The sequence below is a fragment of the Rhincodon typus genome, chromosome 1, assembly GCF_021869965.1.
Source record: "Rhincodon typus isolate 14 chromosome 1, sRhiTyp1.1, whole genome shotgun sequence".
NCBI lineage: Eukaryota > Metazoa > Chordata > Chondrichthyes > Orectolobiformes > Rhincodontidae > Rhincodon > Rhincodon typus.
The window spans coordinates 150,396,613-150,419,498 of NC_063332.1; the positions used below are offsets into that span (position 1 = coordinate 150,396,613).

The following is a 22,886-nucleotide window of genomic DNA, read 5'->3' on the forward strand; positions in this document are numbered from 1 at the left end:
GGTTTATTCTTTCAAAAAGGAAAGATTAGAGAACCAAATCCAGAACTCTCTGCATGAAGATGATAGAAATTAAGTTCTGTAGTTAATAATCCACAGCTGAACATTTTACATTACGTTCCTAGCGCCTTTATTACATATAAGCACAGCAAAATTTGTAAATGAGACATTCCTAATAACAAACTCCGCTCCATTACCTTGACCTACGGGTTAACTGAATTCCACGTGCCGAATCCTAACGGCGCCACGTAAGCACCGCGGCCATCTGACAATCTGCGCAAGCACTCCGCTCGGCGCCTGTCATCATCGCTGAGCCGCACGGCCATCAGGCGCATGTGCAGCTGTGGGCGGAGGCCGCGGGTTCGGGGACTACAATTCCCATTGGAGACGCGGGGTGATGTGTGATTGGTGGAGGTACTGCCAATGGGGAGCCACTATACTGGAGTGGGTACGCGCTGCTGGTGAGGTTGCTAACGTGCATTATGGCGGACAATGTGGAAGGCAATAGTGGTAGTGCTGGTGGTGGCGAGGGAGGTGGCCCGTCCTTGGAGGAGGAGGAAGCGGCCGGGATGGCCGGTTTTGGTGTCGGCGGGTTAGTGTTCAATGTCTGTCTGTTGCTACTGGCTCTGCTCGGGGTGTACAGACTGTACCGGAGGAGGAGGGGCGGCACGGAGACTGAGTGCAAGGAGCCTGAACTGCCCAAGATGAAGAAACGCGATTTCAGCCTGGAGCAGCTGCGTGAGTACGACGGGCTCCAGAACCCGCGGCTTCTGCTCGCCGTCAACGGCAAAGTCTTCGATGTGACCAAAGGAAAGAAATTCTACGGACCCGGTCAGTGTAACAACAAAATCACCCACCTAATAAACAAACTACGGGCTTCACAACCATTGCCATGAAATGCAGATAGCCATCTGCCTGTACAACTTAGCTGTACCCTGTCTGTTGAGATGGTTCAGCTATGTGCAATTTATGTGTAGTCTTCGTGTTTGCATTTCCCGCTCATTGGGTTTATCTATATGGAAACGGTACACGAAGATCACTACACGTTGTAACGAGAGTATATTCTTTACTCCAATATTCATCAATTAAGGCAGAGGGTGAAGTGAAAGGAGCAGTATCTGAGGATGTGACTAGCGACTTTTTTTGGCAGAAACATTCAGCACAGTTAAATCTCGATACGGACCCGAAGATGGTTTCCTGTGTAATGCTTTAATCGGTGAATCTCCAAATTAGTAGCGTAAAATTGTTTTAGTTGGTCGCTTTTGTCGTTTCATTATGTTCAGGAGATGAGTGAACTGGTTTCGAACTGTGGAAGGTTACCTGCATTTAAGGTTTCCCAGATTTTTCTGAAGTTTACTTCAGGTTCATGAGTTAGGTACAGCTTTTTTTTTAATGCGTTGTCTTCAGCTCGGCACAAAAGTCAAAAGTAGTTCGACTTTCCTACATATACCTTGTAGGAAAAAAAAATTCTGTTGCTGAGATTTTGTTTTCATTCATGCCTTTGCTCTAGATTTGTCAATTATACCAACCTCCTGACGGATCTGTCCTCTGTAAACAGACCAAAATACTGCATGTATCTTGACTCGTGCCCGGTCTCATTTACCACTCCTGGCAAACCTGGCTTTCAGTCATACAGTGTCTTGTTTTTATAGTGTTAGTCCTCACTTTCAAATCCCTCCCTGGAACCTATCTGTATAACGTTTTCCATCGCCCAATCTTCTAAGCTGTCTGTGTTCAAATTCTGGTTTTTCAAGTATTCCTGAATTTAATTGCTCTGACATTGGAGGGACTGCCTTCAGTAGCCTTGGCCCTGAAGTCTGGGATATCCCCTCTCTGCACCTCTTCCTTGTTTTCCTCCTTTAAAATATACCTTTTTGCCAAATGTTTGGTTGTCTGACCTAATGATCTTATTGGCTTAGTATTGTAATTTGTTTTATATTTCTCATATAAAATATCTTGGGACACTTTATTACTACATGCATACAAGTTGTTGTAGTAACACAGTCAACTTTAACAGACTGATCTGTACTACGTGTGAGGTTAGTAATCCTTTATAAGAGCCAGAAAGAGAACTGCATTTATGGATGGAATTTGTTTTCCTTGTGCTGTTGAATGATAGCTACCAGTTAAATCACCACAGGTTTGAACTTTTCTGTTCGAGTTCTCTCTGGAAATTGAAGAGTGTTGTTTTTTTTGTATAAAATTATGAAACATCTGCCAGAATATAAGTATGTTAAGAAGATTTCAGTAATTTACGTAATTAAGTCTGAAGTAGTCATGCCCTGTGTATGCAGACCTGAAAGAATTTCATTTTCAGTGAGTACCCAGTAGGTATACATGCATGACTGGATTAACAACAATTCTTGGCAAAGTGCTTCAGAGTACTAGCACTAATATACTTGTCTCATTTTCCTGAAGGTTTTAAAAAACTGCCTGTTAGTGTCTGCCCAAACCCTTTGTGCTAAGGAATCGTTACTTCAAAAGCTATTCTTTTGCAAGAGAAACTCTCAATAGCATAATCATTGTGTACCCACTTGGTAAAGAGAGAATTTGCACCTGATCGTTTTGGTGCTTGACCGTGCTTTGCAGCATTGTGGGTATTATGCTATGATTATTTTGAAATAAACCACAGCCTTGTGATTTGGATGTAAGTGCTACTGAGCTCCGATTCATTCCATTTTGGAGGGATCTGGAACGATTAATGGTTGTTACATGGGAAAAGGACACTTGTTCAATTGTGTCCTTTTTAAGAAGAGCTTAGCTAGTCCCATTCTTCTACCTTTTTCCCCATAACCCTGTAATTTTATTTTCTCAATTAGGTTAACGTCCAATTCCCTTTTTGGAAGTTATGATTGAATCTGCTGCTTCTACGTGCTCAGGTGGTGTATTCCAGAACCTAACCACTTGCTGCATTGTGTTTTTCCTTGTTTTATCTTTGTTAATCATCATCTTAAATTAGTGCTCTGTTCTTGACCCTTCTGCCAATGGGAATAGCGTCTTGTTATTTATTTGATGCAGAAATATTATAATTTCAGGTACTTCCATCAAATCGCTCTGAAGATCCTTGTCCTTGAAAGCATTCTCCTAAATATTTTCTGCACCTCTCCAATATGTTCGTCATTTCTAAAGTGAGGTGCTTGGAGTTGGTGCTCTGACAATTTTTGTAATAAATAATTGAAGTTGCATTATCTTCCTCCAACCTTCTCTGACCTAGTCAGAAACTAATCAAACATGGTATGTCCTTGATAAGTCCACTCTGGCGTTCCTTATTTAATTTATACCTGTCCAAGAGACCATTAATTTGACACGATTATTGTTTTAAATTACTTCCCCACCATCCAGGTTAAACTGATTGGCCTGTCACGGTTGAGCCTTATTTGAAGAAGAAATCTTGCACATCTTTTAGCATTTGCAAATCTCCAGCATCATCTCTGCATGTAAGGAAGATTAGAAAATTGTAGCCACAGCGTCTGCAAACTTCCACCATTCCTTCCCTCAATATTATGGATGTCTGATCCAACCATGGTAACTGATCAAATTTAAGCATAGCCAACTAGTCTCCTAGTTGTTTCTAGTGTACTAGTTTGTTTCTTTCAGCCACAATTGTCATCTGTAACCATGTTTACTGTATCTCCAGGACTTATCATTTTTGAATCTGGGTGCAGTGAATTGTGCTGTTTTCATTGGTAGCTCAATAGGGGAAATGTGAGAGATAACATCGAACTAAATTAATAGATGGATGTTTTGGCTCTGTTTGCAACTGTTTTCCAAGTCACTTGACGCAAGTTCTTACAGAACTGTTTGGGGTGACCTATTCTTGCTCCTATAAACTGTTATAAGATGAAGATTTATCAAATCTGCGCAGACCTTCAAATTGTCAGATTTATGTAGTAATGATTATACAAATCGTGGTATGTACAGAAATGTTAATGTGACAGGATTATGGACCAAGTAATGGGAAGTTGAGATTCCCTGCATGTTATGCTTATCACATCTCAATTTTACCATGCAGTTGATGGGTTTGAAAAAGCTGTATGTGTGGAGGGTAATTCTAGTCTCTTGAGTATTTGGTACTCATTCTGCATACAGATACCACACTGAGGAAGGACTTTCTGCCTATGGTAGGAGTGCAACAGTGGTTTAACAAACAAATTGATTCCTGCCATTCTAGGAATCAACGAAGAGAGGCTGGATCAGTTAGGATTACGTTCACTGGATTTTAGAATAATGGGGGATCTCCAATAAACCCATAAAACTCTAACAGGTCTAAACAAGGTAAACACAGAATTATCCTGATGACCAGGGGTCACAGTTTAGGAAATAGGGTAGGCTATTTAAGACTGAAGAGCAAAATCTCTTCACCCAGAATGGCGAGCCTGTGGAATTCTCTGCCACAGCGTTTGAGAGCAAAACGTTGTTCTCAAGAAGGAGTTAGATATAGTTCTTTAGGCTAAAGCGATCACATGGGAATAGGGCAAAAGCAGGAGTGAGGTACCAAGTTGATCAGTAATGATCATATTAAGTGGCAGACCATGCTTAAAGGGACTACTCCTATCTTCTAAGTTTCTGTGATACAATTCTTTGTAAAAATGACTGAATTATTAGAAATATACAGTAACTTAATCTGAGTAACAATGTGTAAGTAGGAATTTGATAAAATTAATTTTTTAGATCTGTAAATCAGTTTTAGAAGTCCAAACCACGTATTTACATAGTTAAATCGGTAATTATATATGACCGATACTAAATTACTGTGCAAGAAGCTGACATTCAGTTACAGTTCTATAAGTTCAATTACTAGTAGTAATGGAGTGCTTCAAAAATGTCAATTAAAATTGAATATTTGTCTAGGTTGCTGGCAATTTTGATCCCCTTGGAACTTTATGAACAGATCAAGATACGTATTTTGAAGTTTGAAATTTTAGTAATCTTTTTCTCCAATATCTTAAGTTGGAGGATATACTGTTTCATACAACTGGAGCATTTATGTCATGTAAGAATTCAGATACAACTGCATTGAATTCTTGAAGTAACTCCTGATTTTGTTGCAGGTCAGATTGGCCTTCTAAATGTTTTATAACTGAAAAAAAATCTGATTTGGTGAATGCAAGCTTAACTGAGCTATTTGAAGGCACTTTACTTCCTCTGTCAGATGACTGCCATTGCTGTGTGACAGCATAAGGAGAATTATGATGGACAAGAAATATTCACCAGATGTGCTTTTTTATGTTAGATCTCTTATAGCCTTGCTAAGTTGACTTTATATGCAGGTCTTAATAATGTAAAAAGTACTCTTTTCTAGTTACTAAGATCATTTTTATTTATTGTATTCGGTATGTTCACTTTTGTGGTCAAATTTTGTAACTTTTAATTTGTGCCAACTGGAAACGACTGGTATTTGTATTTTACAAACTGTTGAAGATAGATTGGTATGTAGGGAGTCCAGGCAAAGGGCCAAGTAATTGGACCAAAATTAAAGGCTTGATTAAAGAAGATTCAGCTGAGAGGAAAGGTGGAAGGAAGTTAGAACATTGGTAAAGGTTTGTTGGGTGAGTACATGGAATATGGAAAGAGGCTTACCGGTGGTGTTAAGTCAGTAAAAGGTCTTTGAGGGTCTCGAGTTGGAGGCTAAAAATGAGCAGCTACATTATTGTAACAAATGATAGAAGGCCCTTAGGACATAGGGGAGCTGTACAGGAGAATGGAGACAATATTGGGAGAGTACTTTGTGCAGAGATATGGGGAATGGAGGAGGAGGAAGATTAGGTTGGTGAAATAAAAAATTATTGAAAAGATTGATTAAAGTCGCGTATAGGTAGAATCAGTGAGAATGGCATTGCTAAGCAATAAAATTGGCAGAAGCAGTAAATTGAATTAAGTAAATTAGACTGAAAGTGGAGTCAAGTGAACAATTTGACTAATGCATTGAAAGAGCCCTTTCATATCAATCACCGCTAAAGATCAACACTTTATTTTGTCAAATTTGGACCGTTTTCTTTGGACCAAAGGAATTCAGGAGATTTTAATAGCAGTATTAAGGCAGAGTAGGTATGGAAAGATTGCTTCACTGACAAGGGTTGACAGAGGAGGTAAAGGTAGTTGGATAACGAGTTTTACATTTTTACATGACCCAGTGGTGGAAACTGGATTATTGTCAATGCTGTTTATCCTTCACTGGAAAATATGGAATACTTTTGAAACCAGAAAAAATGGATTCAGATTGTTTTTGTTCAGACGCATTCAAAATATGAATTGTATGGAAATGCAGTGAATTTGTATAATAGATGCTTGAAATATTAATTCTGTTACAAGAAAAAGCAGCAGCTACCTTTTTACATTCGGATTGCAGAACATTAAAAAGTTTAGATCATGTACCAACCAATATTTGCAAATTGATAAGAGAATGGACTGGGTACACCAGTATGCCTTCTAAATCACAATTATATATGCAATTGAAAGATGACCCTGGAGTCAGCAATTAAAGAAAATAAAACAATGTTTGTTTTATACTGCTGTGTCATCTGCTGTGATGTTTGTGTTTAACCACCCTTACGTATTTAAAACTGTTATGATATTTTATAAAGGCAGGTTGTGTGTTTGGTGATGTAATGTATATTCCTAAAGTATGGTCAGATTTCTGTTTGAATTAATCATCCTGCATTCTTAAAACTCATTTGGATTCTGATCTGTAGCAGGTTTGGTCAGTTAGAGGTCACAGTGCAGTTTGACTTTTGAATTAATAAAGTATACATCTTTAATGCCTTTGTATAAGACACATGATTTGGTGGTTTATTAAATTTTGTTTGAGCCATACAGAATCAGGTCTGATGCAGTATTTATCTCATGAATAAAAGCAGATGTTGTAATCCGATCAGATCAGACCAGACTGCATCTGTAGAGGGAAGAGAGTCAGGTTAACATTACAGTTCTTGTGATTGTGGTCAGAAAATTCAGTGCTGCTGAAGAGAGGTCCAGAGAATGAATTCAACACGTGGTGAGGTTAAATGTCAAAGCAGTTGAAGATGTGGTTACAATAACTAGTTTGACTGAATATCACCAAGTTATCTGATCATGAATGGATCTGAAACAAGGGAGTGGTGGGGGAGGGAGTCAAAACATGTGGAATTAGTTTCTGACAGGTCCAGTGATTATGAAAGTGACCTCTGATGAACATTTTTGCATTTTGCCTTCGATTAAAGTGATTGGAATGGAGGTAAAATGATAAGAAACAAATAATGTTGGAGAACACACCATCAAGATGGTGGGCAGTCCAAGCAGAGAAGTGGTAGTGACATGCATACAATCTAATTAGTTCATTTTGTGTTACTCACAGGCATGCATGTTGGCTAGATTACCAGGAAAATGCTACTTTTTTTAAAAGAATATTGCCACAGAATCTTTCAGGTACATCTAAACAATGGACAAGGTTTCTCAGTATCTCATCCAAAAGATCACACTCCTGAAAATATAGTTGCAACCTAGCTCAAGTTTGCAGTGGAGTGTGATCTGATGACCCCTGTCTCCGAGCTATGATGCTGCTGACTTGTGATAAGCTGGTGCTAAATAAATGTTTGGGCATTGTGCTGCTGGAGCTATTTTTGTCATTATTGGTATTTCTGCTTTCATTTTAAAACACATCAGAACCTGTTTGTTTAGGGGACAGTGGGGTTAGGTACTCCTTAAGCTGGCGTATTTGTGGATAAGTGCAAACTAGTTCAGTGACTCAGTATCTCCAAATATGTCTCCACATGTTATTCCTTTACTACTCCATCTTCAGCATGGGAACTGCTGCACTTTCCTCTAAGCTCAACATTTCTGGAACATCAGAGTATGTTGGTTCACGTACTTATCTGCCAGCTTAGCCATCTTTTTTGGTTTATCTCCTAAAACTTACCATGCATTACATGGTATTTAAGAGCTACTTAGGAAAAGATTACAATGACTTGAAAATTATGAAATACCAGGAAGAATTAAGAGAAGCAGAAAGATGAGGGTTTGTCTTATAAAGAGAAATTGAGTACGTTAGGGCTATACTCTCTCGAATTTAGATGAGAAGATATCTAGCAGGTATATAAAAAATTACAGGAGATTGAAAACAAAGATAGGTGGAGGGACAAGTAGTATTGAGGAGGTGGCAAGGCTTCAGAAGGATTTGGACAAGTTAGGACAGTTGGCAAAGAAGTGGCAGATGGAGTACAATGTAGGGAAAGTGTGAGGTCATGAACTTTGGTAAGAAAAATAAAAGCATGGACTATTTTCTAAACGGGGAGAAAATTCAGCAGTCTGAAGTGCAAAGAGACTTGGGAGTTCTAGTCCAAGATTCTCTTAAGGTAAACTTGCAGGTTGAGTCAGTAGTCAGGAAGGCAAATGCAATGTTGGCATTTGTTTTAAGAGGACTTGAATGTAAAAGCAGGGTTGTACTACTAAGGCTTTATAAGGCTCTGGTCAGGCCACATTTGGAGTATTGTGTGCAGTTTTGGGCCCCATATCTCGAAGGATGTACTGACCCTGGAGTGGGTTCAGAGAAAGTTCACGAGAATGGCCCCAGGAATGAGAAGGTTGACATATGAGGAACACTTGAGGACTCTAGGACTATACTCATTGGAGTTTAGAAGGATGAGGGGGGATCTAATTGAAACTTTCAGAATACTGAATGGCCTGGACAAAATGGATGTTGGGAAGATGCTTCCATTGGTAGGAGAGTCTAGGAACCGAGGGTACAGCCTTGGAGTAAAGGGAAGACCTTTTTAGAATGGAGATAAGGAGAAACTTCTTCAGCCAGAGAGTGGTGAATCTATGGAATTCACTGCCACAGAAGGCTGTGGAGGCCAGGTCATTGAGTACATTTAAGACTGAGATAGATGGGCTCTTGATTATCAAGAGGATCAAGGGTTACGGGGAGAAAGTGGGAGAATGGGGTTGAGGAACTTATCAACCATGATTGGCAGAGCAGACTCGATGGGCCGACTGGCCCAATTTCTCCTCCTATGTCTTACGGGAAAAAGTCAATGTGGAGAGGATGTTCCCCCTTGTGGCACCATCTAGAATTGTTTTATGATAAAAGGTAGTGGATTTAAAACAGGAGGGGGAAATACTCCTTTCAAAGGAATGTGAATCTGTAGAATTCACTACCCCAAAGTGAGGTGGATGGTGGGACGTAAATTTGAGAAGAGACAGGATTTTTAATCAGTAATGGGTTGAAGGATATGGAGACAAGTGAGGAGGGTGGTGTTGAGACTGAGATGAGATCAGATGTGACCATATTGAATGGTGGAGCAGGCTCAAAGCGCTGAATTGCCTACTCTTGCTCTTCGTTCTCATAAGGAGCAGAAATTAAATGTTAATATCATTTGTTTAGTTTTTACAACAAACTCCAAATGTGGCCAGTGAAAGTCCTGACGGAGCTTTAGATTGGTGGTCTGCAACCTTTTGTTGCTCCCCATTGGACCCTTTAAATTGTATTGTTTGCTTTTAGCTTCAATTCTAACACAATGGTGTTTGCATTTTACCCATAAAATATGTTTGCCTAGGTTTTAAAAAATACCTATCAGAAAACAATATGGGATTGTTATAACTCACCAGCGGAATACATTAAGTGTTGCTAGTGTGGAAGGTGAATTTTGAAAATTATTAGGCGGTTTAAATATATGAAATGAAAGGCATAAAGATGGCTGTGCATAGCTTGAAGGAAGTGCTGAGCTATAAAACATACACTTATTAGTGCTTGTATGTTTCCTGTTCCTCTGTCTGTTCTATTAAACTTTGCAGATGCTGAATTGATAGATTTCTAGGACCTTTTTCAGTATTTATGCACTCTGACCACAATGGTTTAAACAACTGAACCATGTAAGTTTTTTTGAGCAGGCTGATTTTAGTTGGTACTTTACCCTGACACAATTTCTCATGCTCATACTTTGATGAATTTGAGCATCTTGGGGACTGAAGCTACTTGTGAAGTTCAACTGAGTTTTTAAGATTTAACCCCAAATTGCAGTATAATGCTTGCAAACAAACACTACTCTACAGGTCTGTTGCAGAGAAGGAAGAAATTCAATGCCATATCTTGCAGTACAATCTAGACCATGCAATCTTGGTGCGTTGCATTGGATTTTCTTTCGGCTTTCTCAACAAATGCTCAGGAAGGCAATCTCTGAGAAATATTTTTGGTGTTATGACAATTTGTTGAACTCCCGCCTCCACACCCCAAAATTACTTTGGGAATTTTTAGTCCTTAATTCCCAAAACATCCTTTTTAAAAGTGGGCTGCTATAGATAACTGCAGATGTAAAGAAAATTTGAGAGGCAGATGGGATGTAACACCTAAGGGTTTCAAAGAAACTTAACCTGTGTTAACCTTAACCTGTCATCCCATCTCTGGGCTTGGTCTCACCATTCCCCTCTTCTGCCCTTTCTCCCCCCTCCCCTCTCCTGTGCCTCAAACTAAGTGAGCTGAGTTAATTTCTGAAAATATTATTCAGAAAATGTATGGAACTTTTTTAAAAAGGAATAGAATTTCAGCTGTGTTGCTCAATATGGAATTTTTACCATGGCAACAATTGTGACCTTTCCCTGGGGTTTGAGTGTCTGTTAGGCTGTTGTTGAGGTTATGAGTGGATATTCTTTCTTATAATTGTAATAAGACTGTCACAAATAGTTCTTAAATAGATTAATGTAGTTTGTGTTCTTCTTTTGGGTATAAACATCGTTCTTTGTGGGGAAAAGAAACTGTCGATGTTTTTAACAAATGTGTTCAGTGTTACTAAATTGTGACCATAAAATTCAAAATGGTGCAGTTCAGAAAGAAGTGTGCAATTTTTTTTTTTCAGTTTTGTTTCCTATCTTGTCATTGCTTGTTTATTTACATAGTAATATAGAGAATAGAAGCAGGAGTAGGCCATTTGGCCATTCATTAGGATCGTGGCTGTTCATCCAGCTGTGTGTTCCGGCTTTTCCTTGTATCTTTTTGATACCTTTTAGCCCTGGTTGCTATATCCAGCTCCTTCTTGAAATCATACAATGTTTGGCTTCAACTGCTTTTTGTGGTAGCAAATTCCATTGGCTCACCACTGTATGGGTGAAGAAATTTCTCCTCTTCTCAGTCCTAAATGGTTTACCTCTTATCCTTGGTTTATGACCGCTGGTTCTGGGCTCCCCTGTCATTCTGCACCTACCATGTCCAACCTTAATCATTTTGCTAAAATGCTTTTAACATGGTAGACAGTATTAGCATCATGGAAGACTAACTGGAATAACTGCTAGAAGAAAGTAAGACTAACCGAACAAGAAGCTTCAACAGGGCATATCGTGGCAAAAAGCAGGCAGAATCTGTTGCATTTTGTCATGAGTTTGCACTATTGGTAATTCCTTCTGAGTCAAAGCATTGCTTGCAGCTGCTGGGTGAAATACAAGTTAAGATCAAGATGTGTTGCGGATAAATTCATGTCAAGGTTCCTAATCGTGGGGGAGAATAGTTTTGCACTAAATGTTGGTAGAAATTTTAAATAAAGGAATAAAATATGTTTACCTGTATTATGTTAGGAATTTATTGAAGTTAATGCATGTGGCAAAAATGGAGTTTGTGTTGGCGTGTTAGCAACTTTAAAGTTGCGTCTAGTTTTGAAGAATTATTTAATTTGCAAATTCTGTTTTATTAGACTTTAAGGTCAAATTATCAGGCTGACTTGTGTCTCAATCATTCTCACGTGCACTGCCCGTTATTTGGGTTCACAGTCTGTCCAGTTGCTGCTGTCTTTATTGAATTTGAATTTGGTACTTTGGGAAGTTTCTCAGCATAGCAAACTATTTAGTTTTCTCTCCAGATTATTTGCAATATATTATTTACTGTCTCTTTTTGTTACATGTCATCTTTGAGGCTACTTTTTTTAATTTTTTGGGCTACTTTTACAATTCTTTAATTCCTTTTATTTGTCATATAGTAACATTATTTGTTGAACTTTTTAAGGGTCACTTTCCTTGGATAATGCAGTAGAAATACCCATGTGTCTAATATATCACTCTTTTAACTTGAAATATGTAAAAAGATGTTTTTGTTAATTTATTATAAATACATCTCTCAAACTGTTTTCAATGTGAAAATTCTAACTATTTGCATGAGGTAACTCATTCGAAATAAGAGTTATATCAGGAGCCCCTTTTTAAGAATTAATTGCAAGCAACTTGCACTCTTTCACATTCTTTGGTTTTGTTTCGCCAATATTATGTTTCTTTTCCCCTCAGTACTTCTGTTTAAAAGGAGTGCTGGCAAATATGTCAATACTGAGTTCAAATGATCCATACTTCACTCTGTAGAAGTAGATAACTCCCTCTCCCCAACCTCCTACCCACCCAGTGCCACAACTTTACAATTGACTTTGAAAGTCTGTACATAATCCCTTCAAGAAGGAAAATTCAATGAATAAAGCAATTGTATTTGAAAATGAATGTACCAGTCGTATTAGAGTTCCATTTTCAGGTACACTGGATGAGTCAGACCGGGGAGGCAATACTAATGTCACGAGACTAATAATCCAGACTACAGCCTAATATTCTAGGGACATGTCTTAAATCCCACCATAATTGGTGGTAAAACTTGAAAGCTTTTCTAATGGCAACTGTATAACTATTGATTTATCATAAAAATCTATCTGGTTTATTAAAGTCCTAGTCCTGCCTATATGTGACTCCAGACTTTCACCAGTGTGGTTGCTGCTAATCTAGCCAGTGATGTCCAAAATCCATATAGGATTATGAAGTGTTATTGTATTATTTTTCCAACTTTTACCTCTGGGCTAGACAGAATGGAGTCAAACCCTGTGTTATCACCATCATGATCCAACTGGACATCAAGGACCCACATTATGTAGCAGCATACACATTTACATGCATGTTACTGTCCAGAGGTATGAATAATGATTTGAGGTTTCAATTTTCTGTTCATCACATGGTTGACCTAGAATTGCTCCCATTCTTACTGCCTGCCATTGGGGTACTTTGGAGGGGTTTGCATGTTGATAATCATCATATTAGGTCGTATTATGAATGCATCTTCCTTGGTCGCCATGTCCTAAAATGGAACTTGAACCAAGCTTCTGGCTCAGAGGAAGGGGCACAGCTCACTGCACCACAAGTACTCCCTGTGCAAATCTGTTTTAAACTAAGTGAAATGGTGATCAATGCCAAATGTTTTCTTTCTACTGTACTGAGGGAATGATACACTGTAAAATTGGCTGCTGTATCATGACAACAGTAACTGCAATTCAAAAAGTACTTAATTGTCTGTGACAGCACTTTGAGACATCTATTGGTCATGAAAAGTACTACGCAAATGCAGCCTTTCCTGAATACATTGTAGGCAGAAATATTAAATACCAGTTTGTTAAATTGAAGCAATCAAAAGGGTATCGGATGCTTATTTGAATAGAGATCATGCGCAAAGGTATCAGGAAAAAAAATAGGCTATTTGATTAAAGTAGTGATGCTCAATTGAAGAGCTGTTTAGACACATTGATCTGAATGGCTTCCTTCTGTGCTGTAACACCCCTATGGTTTTGTGAACAATAGAAATAGACTGGCTGTCTGAGATATGTGATAAATTTCTTCAACTGGTAGACCACATGATGCTATAATCTGGTTACTATAATAGGATTTAAAATTTATGTATCTCAAAAACTCTTATCTCCAATCAAGGTCCAGATAAGGGTAAGAAATTTCCCTCCGCTTGTACAAAGATATACCTGGCATAGTCAGAAGACAGTTCATTTTCAAAAGTGTCCTAGGCCCTTCGGGTTACCCCATAAGTCATCTGAATATCTGTAGTATTTAGATTCTCTCAAGCAGAATTAGAAGAATTCAGTATCCTCAAAATCATTGCTCTTCCTGTTCCTACACTATTCAAATTGGCACAAGAGGTCATGCCTTTTAGCTAGCTGCACTATCTTTTTCAAAAATGCACACTCCCCTACTTGTGTGGAAATTATTGAAGTTTTAAACTAATGTAAAGTGGACCACAAAGGAAAAGGTAAAAGAAAGTGGGTTATAAAATTAGCAATGCAGTTATCAAATGGTTTAAGACATGTATGAGGTAGGTGAGTTTTTCACCCAGAATTAACTGAAAGCCCATAAAAATTCCCTTCCAATGGATATATTGAGAGATTGCTTACCTTTCTGAATCTAATGGGAATTACCATTAGTAGTGAAAACAGAACTGATGTTCATTTCTCAACTTTGGAAAGCAACTGCTGGTACCATGGCACCATGTTGATTGGGAAGTGATGAATTATGGATGTATTACTACTCTCTTTTTTTTAATTTGGAGAATGATGGCACTGACTGTGCAAGGGACATGGAACTATGATTTGTCCTCTAGTGGTGATAAATCCACGCAAGTGTTTTTCACTCTGTTCCAGGGATTTGTTTCACGTGTAGCTCAACACTGCTGAGTGTCATTGATATTGATGTATGTCAATGTTATATTATATTAGGCTTTGTAGTGTAATTTTGTCTGTTGTAAGTATCTATAGTTCTGAGATCTTCGGTGAGCAGTTAGACTAGTTAACAAGTTAATATAGTCACTAAGAGGTAAAGTTTGAGATACTGGTGCTCCATGCCTTTGTAGGCTTGAAGTAAAATGTTGGGAGGTTTTGCAGAAGAAGTAGATTCAGTGGTCAAGCAATGGGCCTGCTGACCTTGATGAAATTGGCTCACAATGATCTTTTGTGACATGGTTTCTACCTTTCCAGATGGCATCTAGTAAAGAGTATAGTTTGGTGTTTAGTAGCAGCAATATCAGCAAGCAAGCAAACTGCTAATAATGACAGTATCCATACAATGCTCGCTGCAAACTACAAGCACTTGATAACCTTCACATTTAAATAAGCTTTCAGATTTCTTCTTCCCTTTTTAATCTGTTCATTTACTTAATTTGCTAAAGTGAAGATAAGCTTAAAAGCAAGAATTGGAATTCTGTATGGTAATTGAGAAATTTGACATTCTGTAAATACAATTATCTTCTGTCAACTAGTAATAGGATTTCTGAATAATTAAGCCCAATTATACCTCATTCAACAGTTGCATAACTTTAGAGTTCTGTTTTGTTCTATGCATGGGAGGAGTGAAAAAGTTGCTCTCGATTTCAGTGGTATGATGATGACAAAAACTTGAGTATTACCGTTGTTACGACCACAGGTTTATCTTTGTATTAAGATGAAAAGGTAGACTAACCTTTGTAGATCAACAAAGAAAGATGTGTTACAGAAAGTAACTAAACATTTCAGAACTCTGATTTTAACTGACTAATTTGGTTATCTCTGCACGACAGTGTTTAAATTTGTAATTCCTAACTGTTGGATTTGCTTGGTTTTCTGGCCACCAATTATTTTGAAAGCTGCAGGCAATTTGCAGGATTCAAAACAAACCTTGCTGCTAGTTTCTCTAATGCATCTATTGTGTAATATCTTTGAATATGAAGAAACCTTTTTAAAATCATTCTGCCTTTAAAAATTGCGCTTTGGAAGGATCAAAGTCTTTACCCCTAATTGCCCCGTTGGAAGCTATGGAGCTCTGCAATACTTGTTTACCTTTATAAGTCAAGGTATAACAACTTCCTTTTATATGTGGGATTTGGGGTCGTTGATTGTGTTCTGTTTTAATACCTTTTTCCATGAAAATATAGCATTTATAGTCATAAAATAATTTTCCAGTTAGCATTTTATATTCTTGCAATACTGAGTGGCAAATCCAGTAAATACCCAATTATGAAATCTGCAATAATCCTAAAACTAGATCACAAAGTGGAGGAGTGTGTGTTTAAAGAAAAGTAGCCACCCTTGTCAGTATGTTGCAAGCTAATGACCATCAAGACTCTGCCATTCCAAACTATTTAAACTTAACTCATATTTATTAAATAGTCAACTTGGATTGTGCTCTGTTGAAATTTGCTATCCAAGGCAGCTGCTATTACTCACAATGTATATATAATCTCCCATTTCATAGGTTTGTAATTAACTGTTGCAGTTATTATGCGGCAAATCCACATGAGGACAAGGAGGTGAGGTAAGTTGGACTACTTTCTTCCCCAAAATATTGAATATCCTGTATATAGTTAATATTTCAACGAATAAAATCTGAAAAAGTAGGTTTTTTTGGTCATATCACACTGCCCATATTCCATTTGGGGGCTGTATTCATTTAGATAAAGATTAAAATTTAAATCTGCATATATTTGTGCTTTTGATGGATAGCAAAAACTGATAATGTTGTAAATGAGCTTTTTATTTCAGTACATTTTTAGCAGAATCGGTATTCACCAGAAGTACAGCAGCTGTTCAGGTCCGTGGACATATACAGCCCAGAAGGAGGGCGCATGTTGCACCGCATCCACATCAACAGCTCTCTACAATTCAGAACTTGTCCTACTGTACTACTGCTCATCTTTCATAGGATGTGTGTGTCACTGGCCAGTCCAGTGTTTGTTGCATAATCCTAGTTGCTGTTATTCTCCGGAGCAATGCAATATTTTGTCCTTCAGTTCTTTCTCCACTTTACAATAATCTCGCAGCAACCCTGGTAGCAAAGTATTCTATGTTGCAGTCTAAAGTTCTCAATCCCATTCTTCACAGCTGTTTATGACTATTTTAAATGAATTATTCCTTGTCCATAATTCCTTAACAAGAACTAGTTTTTCAACATAGAATCAATCTTAACCCATGACTTAAGAATTTTAATAACTGCCTTGTAACTAGCTCTCTCCACTCCTGTGGAGATTTGTTCATTACTTTTCAAGTTCTGTCTTCATATCTGCAATTTTTCCTGTCATGAACTTATGCCATATATGATTTATGTCTTCCGTACTTAATGGAGATATCTATGCCACTTGAGGTATGGGTTCACTGTTGATCCGCTTTACTTAACTTCCCTGCTTGATTCCCTCACTGGGCAAAAATCTATTGAACTCAATTTTAAATGTACTTCACAACTAAATGTCCGCAGCTTCCAAGGCAGTGGAAAGGCTTGTAATTAGAGAATTCCATGTGAACATTGTGTCTGTGTGTATTAGGCAGCTTTTGAATATTGACATTTTAATAGTTTCTCACCTTCCTTTAAAAACCTCTGGTTTTCTTTACCACCAAAATGCATTCCCTCTCATTTCCTAACAAAGCACTCCCTTTACCATTATCTTAACCACTAATTTAATTTAATTTAATTTTTAAAATTTTGTTTGCAAACTTTTTGTGCGTGTCGTGCAACTTGTGTTCTTATCTAACTTACATTGTCAGCATATTTAAATGAAAGGACTAAGTGCAAGGCACCATGTATTTACATAAGTTGTAAACTATCCAGCACACTCCAGCAGTGACCTTTTGCAGCACCCCCTAGTGATAGCTTGCCAGCCTGAAAATGTCAGTTTATTCTGACCCTTGTTATTTCAGCATTTAACAAGTCATGATCATATAGGCATCAAAGGAGATCATTCAAACAATCCAGTTCATGTGGCTGTCAATTCAGTTACCCCCATTCCTCAGCTTTATCCATGTAGCCCTAAAAGGTTATTTCCTTAAAGCACCCATCCAACATCCTTTTGAAACCACTGATCATTTCCTCTTCCACCATCTCTCCATTTCATTGTCACTAGTCTATAAAAATGTTCTTCCTCTCGTTCACCCTTCACCTCCTGCCCAAAATCTTAGTTCTTATACTGTCGGCCAGTGTGTTACATCATGATTAATAGTGGAACCTGTCCCCTGTCTATATTAATATATTACCCCTACCATGAACTCTTATCATGGTAAGGTAAAGTCACCATGGTCTGAGGACCGTAGGGTACCTGCTGTCATTAGACAGAGGCAACAGATGGTAAATTTAACCAAGGTCATCATGCCTCAGGTAATGGCTAAGGTTGAGCAGGCAGGACCTTCATTGTGACCTCGCCTGGTACGGGAATTGAAACCATGCTGTTGGCATCACTCAGCTCTGCAAACCAACCAATTGAGCTAACCAACATCATAACTTTGAAATGCCTTTTGAAAATCCATCTATATCCTATCCACTGATCTCCTTTATTCTGCCAGTTAATCCTCAAGTAATCCTGCTGGTTTTGTCAAACATTAATCCCTTTTCCTAAAACCATGTTAATTTTGCCTCATCATACTATGATTTTCTAAATGTACACCAATCTCATTCTAATAATGAATTCCCACAGTTTCCTCAACTGATGTCTGGCTCACTAGCCTTTTGTTCATTTTACCTCCTTTCTTGAATATTGGGTTTATTTTAATCACATTCTAGACTCAAGGACTTCTAGGAGATCACAAGCTGTGCATGTCACTTTTAGAACCCAAGGATGTGTTAAACTTTATTAAAGTCAAATTTTGCTTAACTATTTCATGAAGTATTTTGAAGGAGTGACAAAGGAAACGTTGATGAGGTGACATGCTTGATGTGTATTGAGACTTCAAAACGAGTTTGACATAGTGATAACATAATAGATTTGCCAGCAAAGTTGAAACTCCTGGAATAAAAGAAGCAGTGACAGCATGGATATAAAGTTTTGAAAATAACAGGTGATATTGATTTGGATGTACTCGGCACAAGTTTTATCTTTTCAGAAAGCACAATGCTGGGAAGTGTTGTGAACTGTGAAGAAGATAGTGATAAACTTCATGAGAACATAGGCTTGGTAGAATGATTGGGCATGTGGATAAAATTTAATATTTGGAAAGTTCTTCCTTTTGAGAGAAGAGTCAATATAAGCTAAAGGGTGCAATTCTAAATGGTGTGCAGACACAGCTTTATGAACTTGAGCTTTGTGTTTAAAGGTGGTGGGATAGATTGAGGGATTCTGGGCTTAATAAATCAAAGCATATTGTACAAATGCATGGAGCTTATGATGAGCCTTTATAAAAGCACTTCAGCCACAACTGGCCTGTTATGCCTAATATGGACACCATATTTTTGAACCATTGAATGGGTGCATAAAGGATTTATGGGAATGTTTCTAGGGAGGAGGGGCTTCAGCCACGTGGCTATATTAGAGAAGCTAGTTTATTCTTAAAGCAGAAATGATAGTGATGAGATTTAATAGGAGTAGTCAAAATCACGACTTGAGTAGACAAACAGAAACTTTCCCACTGGCAGTGAGTCAGATGGTCTTGAATCTCTAGATTTGAGGTGATTGGCAAATGGCCCAAAATGACATGAGCATCGTCTCAGTGTGACATGAGTGGCAAGCCTGTGGCATTCTATCATGAAGTGGTTGAGGCCAAAATCATTGAATGCTTTCAAGGAAGATTTAGATATAGTTCTTGAGCAAAAGGTATGGGGAGAAAGCAGGAACAGGGTATTGAGTTGGATGATCAGCCATGAACATATGAATGGAGGAGCGGGCTGAATGGCTTGCTCCTCCTATTTTCTGTGTCTCAAAATAGTTGCTTTGTAATGTGCTGCCTGGAAGGGTGGTGAAGGCAAATTCACTTGTGGTTTTCAGAAGGGCATTACTTAAAGGTAAGTAAAATTACAAGGGAAAAAGCAGCGCTAGCATTTGCTTGACAGATGAGTTGGCCTCCTGCTCTGTAAATGTTCTATGACTTTATAACATGATACATATGAACATGGAAAATTGGGTTGAAATTAGTAATGGTTTAAAAAAATGTAAAAATTGGCATTTGTCAGCTTATTGTATTTCACTTTACTGTTTAGGTGTGGGCAATTGTAGATAATAGTTTGACTATGGAGCATTTCAATATTTCAGCTGACATGGATAAGCAATTAAATAGGCAGGACAAAATGCATTGGTATACTGACATCTAATGCAAAACAGAATACCAAGGTAAATATTTAAATTTAATGATGACCTCATTGTTATTACCTTGTGAAGAGATGGTCATTATTACCCACCTTCAATTCAATAATTAGAATAATTTAAGGTATAATGTATTGATTCATATGAAAAGTAATTCTGGAGGTTTGAGGGATTGAACGGGGCAACAAGAATAAAATGTTTTAGGAACAACAAGGTTCCAAATTAATTTCAAACTATTTATCAGTCATAGGGTATCAACCCCTCTGTAGTTTTAGGTTGAAATGGTATTAGAGATTGTTAGCTGGTTAGGGTAGGCACCTAAATATGAATGGCTTGCTCCTCTTTTTTCTGTCTCAAAATAGATGTTTTATAATATGCCACCCAGACGGGTGACGAAGGCAGATTCACTTATGGTTTTCGGAAGGGCATTACTTAGAAGTAAATAAAATTGCGGAGGGAAAAGCATGTTCTGTGCCTTAGATATCCTTAATCTGCCTGCTCAGACATATTGTGACCTAGGCTTTCTGGCCCAGAAAAAGAGACAATATCATTACTCTACAAAAGCCCTTATTCTGTGCTGTATGCAGAATTTGTTTGGATAGTGGATCATTCTCGGTAAGAGTCGTGAACAAATAGCTAGCTGTCAGACTTTCGTTTGCCTGTGGACTTTCTAATGACATTTTACTTGGCCAAATGATGCAGCAACCGTTAGTGTCTGGGACTGGTGAAAACTGCAATAAGTTGTATAGGTCCTTATTTGATTTGATTTATTGTCACACGTCAGTCCAGTGAACAGCTTTGTTTGTGAGCAGTACAGGCAGACCATAGTAAGCAAGAACATACAGATCATAGGGTGAAGAAAGAACTTGGGCTGAGTAAGGCGTGCAGGTTACACTGCAAGGCACGTGCACTAGGCAAGATCAGCATTGTTTAAAGTTAGTGTCCATTCATCAGTCTAATAACAGCAGGGAAGAAGCTGCTCTTGAACCTGCTGGTGCAAGTATTCCAGTTTCTGTATAATCTGCCTGACGGAAGAGGTTGTTGAAGAGCATTACTGGGTGGGATGAGTCTTTAACGTTGGCAGCCTTTCTGCAGCAACAGAAATGGGGTCCATGGATGGAAGGTTGGCACTGTGATGGTCTGGACTGCACACACAACCTTTTGTAGTTTATTATGGTCCTGGGCCAGGCCATTATGCACCCAGACGGTATGCTTTATATGGCATATCTGTAAAAGTTGGTGAGGGTCCTAACGGACGTGCCAAATTTCCTGAGCCTCCTGAAGAAGCATTCTTTTGCCTCCTTGACCGTCACATCAAGGTGGGAAGTCCAGGGCAGTTGTCAGTTATTGTCATTCCTAGGAACTTGACTTCTTAAGATCTCAACCTCGGCTGTGCTGATATAGATGGGGGCATGTTCTTGTCATTTCATCTTGCAGTCAATGATCAGTTCTGTTTAGTTTTGTTGACATTGGTTGTTGTCATTGCACCACGTCACTAAGCCCTCTAATTCTTTTCTGTATTCTGACTCATGATTGTTTGATATCCATCCTACCACAGTAGTATCATCAGCAGACTTGTAGATGGCATTTGTTCAGAATTTGGAAACAGTCATGGATGTACAAAGAGTACCATAGGGGTCTCCAGTGTTGAGTGTTATCGTGGAGGAGGTGCAGTTGTCTATCTTCACTGTGGTCTGTGGGTCAAGAAGCTGAGGATCCAGTTGCAGAGGGCAGAACTGAGACCTAAGTCTTGGAATTTTGACAGTAGTCTGGAGGGGATAAATAGTATTGAAGGCGGAGCAGGAGTCTGATGTAGGTGTCCTTGTTGTCCAGATGCTCCAGGGATGAGTGCAGGGCTAGGGAAATTGCGTCCGCTGTGGACCTATTATGTCGGTAGGCAAAACCAGGGGATCGAGACAGGCTTGGAGACGAGAGTTGATGTGGGCATGACCAGTGTCTTGAAGCACTTCATGATTATGGAGGTCAGAGCCACTAGGCAGTAGTCATTAAGGCATGTTGCGTCTGCTTTCTTAGTTGTTGGCATGATTGTAGTCTTGAACCAGATCAGGACTTCAGCTTGTAGGAGGAAGAGGTTGAAGATGTCAGTGAATACCTCTTTTTAATTTGAGTCATTTGTTCTTAGGCAGACTGTGACAGACTTTATGCTTGTCAAAGTTAATTTTCAGTGCCACAAAAATTCTTTGGCAATAACTTAGCATGTTGATAATTGTGCAATGAATGGAATGGATCATCTTTAATATTTGGTGGAAAATGTAGTCTGCATCTCCCCTATGGTGATGATCAAGATGTTTGAGTGAGGAGCTCACAGCTGGCGCTGTCACAAACAGCAGCTTATGGATTTTCAAATTTGGGCATGTGCACTGGCCACAAGTTGCTATTCAATTTGCATTTGTATCATTCATTGTTTTTGTGGCAAAATTTGGCTCAATACTAATATTTAAATGAAGGGAGCAAAATTTAAGTGTCCAAATAATAAAAATTGGCAATGTGACTGAAGAAATGTGTGGACTGTAGCAATATATCACTGGGCTAGTCAGATGGCGAATGAAATTCAGTTCATAGAAGTGAGGTAATGTATATTGGAGGGAAAGCAGTAAGGAGCTACACAATAAAAGAGAATACTGAAAAATACGGAGGAGTTGGGGGGGGTGGGAGGGTGGGTGCGGGGGCATGTGTGGTGGCGGCTGCGGTGCACGTCCATTGAGCTATGAAGGGAGTAGGCAATGTAAGTTGGCCAAGATACTTTCCATGCCTATGCTGTTTGAGATACTTTTTAGTTGAGGCATAGAAAATATCTGGAGGGTTAACAATAACAATAGTGAATCATTCTGGTCATTGCATTACAGGAAAAACTGACCACACTAGAGAAAGTATAGAGGAGATTTGAGGATGTTTGTGGAACTCAAAAATTGAGAGAGGATTAGATAGGCTGGGGTATTAGACACTTGAAATAGGGAAATAGGGGGCTGAAGGAGATTTTAATTTGAGGTGCACAAGTTTGAGCCTGTATGGCAGTGAGGAAGTCCTGACTTCCATTAGCAGAAAGGTCAGTGACTAGGAATCATTTATTTTA

General features: G+C 38.6%; 1 protein-coding gene across 1 annotated transcript in view; it reads left to right on the forward strand.

Annotated features, from left to right (window-relative positions):
• The first annotated feature begins 451 nt into the window (after nt 1–451).
• Nucleotides 452–22,886, forward strand: part of LOC109911486 (membrane-associated progesterone receptor component 2-like) — a 34,652-nt gene continuing 12,217 nt past the window's right edge. Inside the window, exon 1 of the mRNA XM_048597543.1 lies at nt 452–828. Within this exon, the coding sequence (XP_048453500.1) occupies nt 480–828 (349 nt within the window). The 5' untranslated portion in view covers nt 452–479. The remainder of the gene's footprint in view (nt 829–22,886) is intronic.